The sequence below is a fragment of the Drosophila arizonae genome, chromosome 2 (assembly GCF_054131065.1).
Source record: "Drosophila arizonae isolate 15081-1271.41 chromosome 2, UAZ_ARI_1.0, whole genome shotgun sequence".
In the NCBI taxonomy this organism is placed as follows: Eukaryota; Metazoa; Arthropoda; class Insecta; order Diptera; family Drosophilidae; genus Drosophila; species Drosophila arizonae.
In genome coordinates, this window is record NC_142922.1 from 17770158 (window position 1) to 17775746 (window position 5589).

At 41.3% G+C, this 5589-nt stretch overlaps 2 protein-coding genes across 2 annotated transcripts; both read right to left on the bottom strand.

The window, feature by feature from the left end:
• Positions 1 to 2026: 2026 nt before the first annotated feature.
• LOC108620971 (uncharacterized) lies at positions 2027 to 2578 on the bottom strand. The gene has a single exon (XM_018018031.1). The coding sequence runs from the start codon at positions 2576 to 2578 to the stop codon at positions 2027 to 2029; it is 552 nt and encodes a 183-aa protein (XP_017873520.1).
• LOC149270471 (uncharacterized) lies at positions 2571 to 3699 on the bottom strand. The gene has a single exon (XM_089476627.1). It carries the CDS (start codon positions 3520 to 3522, stop codon positions 2668 to 2670), a length of 855 nt encoding a protein of 284 aa, XP_089332753.1. The 5' UTR covers positions 3523 to 3699; the 3' UTR covers positions 2571 to 2667.
• Positions 3700 to 5589: the final 1890 nt, after the last annotated feature.

A 5589-nucleotide genomic window follows, 5' to 3' on the forward strand; every position in this document is an offset into this window, starting at 1 on the left:
TGTCTGAGTCCGGGATATGGGTCTGCAATTGCGGCAGCTGCACTGTCCAATGAATTAAAAGTATAAACAAACAAGCTACGCGCACACACAACCCTCTGTGCGTTTACACATACACATGTATATGTACACTTGTGTGTGTGTGTGTGTGTGGGAATATAGGGAAAGTTTTCAATTTCGCTCCAGTTGCGACTGTGATTTAAGTGTCGAGCTGGCTGGTCGGGATGCCGCGGCCACCGAAAATAAATTCGAGAAATAAAACAAATACAAAAGGGAGGGGAATATGAGAGCTGTCGAATGCAATCGACTGAGCAATACTCTCTTTGGAGTGCCAATAGCGTTCGATCAGATCAAAAAAGCCTTTTGGTCTGATTGATTGACGGTAGTCCGAGGCAAGTGAGGCAATTTAGATATTTTTCTAAAAATGGGGCGAGGTTGTCGAAACTCAATAGTGGAATCGTTGAAATAAGTGGCTCTACATATATAGGTCACAGTCAACAGCAAATTCCAATAGTCTATAAGGAAAGAGCGTGAAGAGATAGTGTATACTGTGAAGCCATTGTAGAGTCGCGCATCATTTAATCATGAGCATAAATATGAAAAGCATTTACACAAATTGTTCGCCAGCATTTTATTTGAATGCGCAATTAATCGAATTCAATTGATTTTTATTTATGTGCCACAATTTAGTTTCGACCTTTCCGCTGCATTTGTGAAAAATGCTTGGCTTTGGGCTTAGATGCGGATTTATAGGCCGTTGCACGGGCGAATGGTGAATGGAATTTCTTCTATCTCTTTTGGTTTTTTCTCTTTAGAATGAATATATGGCTCGTGTGTATATATTTATCATCAGCGACATTTACTATGGGCCCGAAACGCAATACGTGTGCATAATAATTTATGCTTCTCCTATACCTTGAAACTATATGAGTAGATTGTATAAACCAAAAATATTATTTAACATATTCAGTCGAATATCGATAATTCGAATTGCTAAGAAGATAAGTTTTATTATAATTATTATTATTATTATAATTTTTTTTTTTCGATTTACACATAAATTCAAATTAGCGAAAAAGAATTTTTTACAAAGGTTACGATTTTTTTTTTCGATGTATCGCGACTTTTGATTTATAGGGGTACAAATTATCGATACTATATGTGAAAAAACTGACAATAAGAATAAGAATCTAGTTTAATAATATGCTTATAAAGATATAATGTTATAAAAAATAAAAATCCCCTAGCCAGAAACCAATATCAGCAATAACTCATTCTGTTTAAATGCCAAGGAGAAGCTCAGTTATATTACTATATTGGATTTATATTAAATATTATTATTGTATTTGAATATTTTAACTTGAATAATTTTAATTTTTTTTTTTTCATATTTATTTAATATTTCCGAAATACGGATGATTAATCATAAGGATATGTATGTATATACAGGTCGAATATGTCGAATATGGACAACCTTGTACAATATTATGGTGCTCTAATACAAAATTTTATTGCCTACTTTCAAGGGCCCAAGCAGAGGCTTGGTTATTGTTGATATTGTAAGCACATATATACCATATTTTAAATATCTGATATATATTTTGTATATTTAACGCATGAATATATATGTATGTACACCCAACTTTAAGCCAGAAATCTGCCAGTTGGAGCCATTGTGCTTGACAGGGGCGTTATTTATATGCGCTGGTGCTCTGCTCCTGTATTGTGCCTGTTTGTTTGTTGTTTGCTGGCCCGCAAAAATAAAAGAAAGCCGAGTTCAAAAAATAAAAAAATAAAAAGTAAAAAAACGGTGCGGAACACATTTCATAAATCTTGGCCGCGATTGAGCACAACTCGTTCTCTTCCTTTTTTCCTTTTTTTTTTTTTTTGCTTTGCTTTAATTGTCGTTATTTTTGGCTGCGCTTCTTGGGTTCGGTTGGGATTCGGATTCAAGTTTTGGTCACGCGTGCCCTGTGATGTGTCGCTGCTGTCAATGGTCAAGGGTGAGCGCAATGCGGCTGCTGAAGAATTATCGCCTGATTGCCCTGCAGGCGCCACGTGGCACAACGAGTCTGTTATGCCGATAGGGCCCATAGCGGGTCTTCGGATGGCAGGGGTTGCCAAAGGAGATGAAAGATCGGGGCGACTGCCTGCTTGCTCTGAAGCCAGCGCCTTGATATTCGCAGTCCCCGCAGTCGGGCCTCGCAATGCGACTCAGCGTGGTGTTCAGCAGCCAGACCATGGCGCCAATGATGCCCAGCGCTACGCACAGGACAAATATGACGATGACTAAGCGCCAGCTGGAGTCCACGTTCTCCAGGTCGAAGCGTAGCTCCGGCTTCAGGCTGGCGGCTGCGGCTGCGGCGATCTCTCGCTCGATCTGCTTCTTCAGCGTATGGCACTCGGAGGCGGACATTAGGTGCGGCACCTGGTAGGATACCACCGGCTGCCCATTGAGCCACCATTCGTCCCAGAACTCCAGCTGACTGTCGGCCAGCAGGCGATTGCAGTGCGCGTACACCTCGCTGATCCACTGCTGGCACTCCGGGCTATTGATATTTTCCTTGCAAATCGGATTCATTTCGTTTTATTCAGTGACTATGCATATGGGACGTGACATCAATGTAAATTTATATAAACATACATATATGGAATTACGGCCTACTCGAGCTAGACCTGATTGTCGCTTTGCTTTCCGCGTCGCAGCCAGTTCGCCCAGCGTATTTTCCCGCGGCCCTGGCTGTGGCTGTGATTCGTAGCTAACGGCTCATAAGTTGTGGGCATTCGGGAAATGGAGTCATAGCACTGGCTCGTCTCGCTCTGTATGTCCATGGTGATGGAGCTTTGGTCCTCGTCCGCCGTATCTCGCTCAGACTGCTCGCTGTCTGTGCTGGGTAGTTCCTCATTGGTGGAGTTCTCTTTGCTGTCGTCTGTTTGCCGGCCACTCGACTCGAGGTCGCTTGTTTCATCCGATGTGTTGACCTGCAGCTCATACTTGGGCTCCACACTCCTCACCGGCTTACTGCTAAACCTCTTCACCGAGAAGCTGTCCCAAAACCTGGTGGGCACATACAGCGCCTTGTTGTCCATGCAGCCGACCATCCTGCTCGATGTGTTGCATTTGTCCCGCAGCTGCTGCATAATGTCGTCCACTGAGGCCTGGCCGCCCGACTGCCTCTCAGCGCAGTCGTCGGGGCATGTGGGCGGGCTCTTGAGCACGAAGGCCTTGGCCAGCAGCCAAATAATCAGGCCCATGAAGAAGGCCAGCAGGAAGAAGATCAGCACGTAGGTCATCGAGTTCAGGCCCGGCTTGTAGGCGAAGAGGCTAGCCTGTAGATCCCGCTTCAGGCGCTGGCACTCCTCGATTGTGATGAGCCTGTGGCCGGTGCTGGCCGAGCGGATGGTGATGTGATGCTGATCCTGGCCGAGCTGCGAGCCTGGGCATCGCGTGCATATCTCGCGTTGCCAGTGATCGCAGGCGGCGCTAAACGGACGTGTTTTACAAATTGTATTCAGGCGCCGCATGATCTGATCTTGTTTTTTTTTTTTTTTTCTATTCAAATTTCTATTCTGATAAATATTTCAATGCATAATAAAATGGAGTTTCAGTTTAAAGTTGTGTTTGCAAAGTATATTTAAGTATTTACTGAATATAAATTTTATGAAAAAGTGCCTGCTGCAAAGCCGGCAAATGTTGGAACACTCAAATGTTCATAAATTGTATTTTTACGCTTCGCAACACTTAGCGCACACATATTTGTATGCGTATACGTGTGTGTGTGTGTATACATTGCATGCACAGAAATAAACTAAAGTTAACCCAACGTTATCTGTGCGAGGTCGTTGCCAATGCTCAATGGCGGGCTGTGAGCGGGTATTGTGGAATCTGAGTATTGTAAATAATATTTTGAAATTCGGAAAAGTTCCCAATGAGTTTATGAATTCCAGGAATTATCCTGTTCACTTTACCCACTTAGTTCATAATTTTAAAAATGTGTAAAGCTGATACCGTAAAGCATTTTATTTTATGAAAATGATTTTTGTGCAAATCCGGATAAACTAATTTGGATTTTAGCTATTATTGCTTTTATAATTTTTCTGTTTTATAAAAAATAAATAAAAACAAGTAAGAAAGCTCTAGTCGAGACTGCTCGACTACGAGATCCCCTGAACCCTTGGAGTGCTATCTATTTCAATAATTTTTCGCGTCTTTCAGCTTACACAAGAAACACACACACATACACAAAACACATACACATACAAGCACCCACGCATAAACACGCATGGGCTGCAGTGTGCGCTTACTATGAGAACTTAATTGTTTAATAACTTTTTTTATGGACGTACGATCTTCATGAAACTTTCAGATTATGATTATAACATGGATATGCATGTAATTGCCAAAGCACAAGTCTCTAGTATTTGAAATACGCGTTTTACAAAAGTGAGGGTGAGGGGGTGAATTTAGAGGTGGGGGGTAAATTTTAACAAAAACCGAAATTGTATAAATTGCATATAAGCATACATTCAAAATTTGGAGACTCTAGCAATAAAGGTGTAGAAGATATAATTTTATAACTAGTTTTCGATAAGGTTTTTCATCGATAAAAAAAGATCGGGATGAGTTATCGAATTTTAATGATAAACTCGATATCCGCGCTGTAATTACGAACATTTTACAAAAAATTTGAAGTCTCTAGCTCTTATATCTTCGGAAATCGACGCGTTCAAACATACGGACAGACGGACAGACGGACAGACGGACAGACGGACAGACAGACAGACGGACAGGGCCAAATCAACTCAGCTCGTCACCCTGATCAAGAATATATATACTTTGTGGGGTCTGCCACGCCTCCTTCTGCCTGTTACATACATTTCAGCAAAACCATTATACCCTGATTTCCCATTTTCAATGGGTTCAGGGTATAACAAGTAAGAAAGCTCTAGTCGAGACTGCTCGACTACGAGATCCCCTGAACCCTTGGAGTGCTAGCTATTTCAATATTTTTTCGCGTCTTTCAGCTTACACAAGAAACACACACACATACACAAACACATACACACACAAGCACCCACGCATAAACACGGATGGGCTGCAGTCTGCGCTTACTATGAGAACTTAATTGTTTAATAACTTTTTTTGTGGACGTACGATCTTCATGAAACTTTCAGATTATGATTATAACATGAACATGCATGTAATTGCCAAAGCACAAGTCTCTAGTATTTGAAATACGAGTTTTACAAAAGTGAGGGTGAGGGGGTGAATTTAGAGGTGTGGGGTAAATTTTAACAAAAACCGAAATTGTATAAATTGCATATAAGCATACATTCAAAATTTGGAGACTCTAGCAATAAAGGTGTAGAAGATATAATTTTATAACTGGTTTTCGATAAGGTTTTTCATCGATAAAAAAAGATCGGGATGAGTTATCGAATTTTAATGATAAACTCGATATCCGCGCTGTAATTACGAACATTTAACAAAAATTTGAAGTCTCTAGCTCTTATATCTTCGGAAATCAACGCGTTCAAACATACGGACAGACGGACAGACGGACAGACAGACAGACGGACAGGGCCAAATCA

What these genes read in the sequence shown, in the direction of transcription:
- LOC149270471 (XM_089476627.1), bottom strand. Translation starts at nt 3,522, where the DNA reads ATGCGGCGCCTGAATACAATTTGTAAAACACGTCCGTTTAGCGCCGCC.
- LOC108620971 (XM_018018031.1), bottom strand. Translation starts at nt 2,578, where the DNA reads ATGAATCCGATTTGCAAGGAAAATATCAATAGCCCGGAGTGCCAGCAG.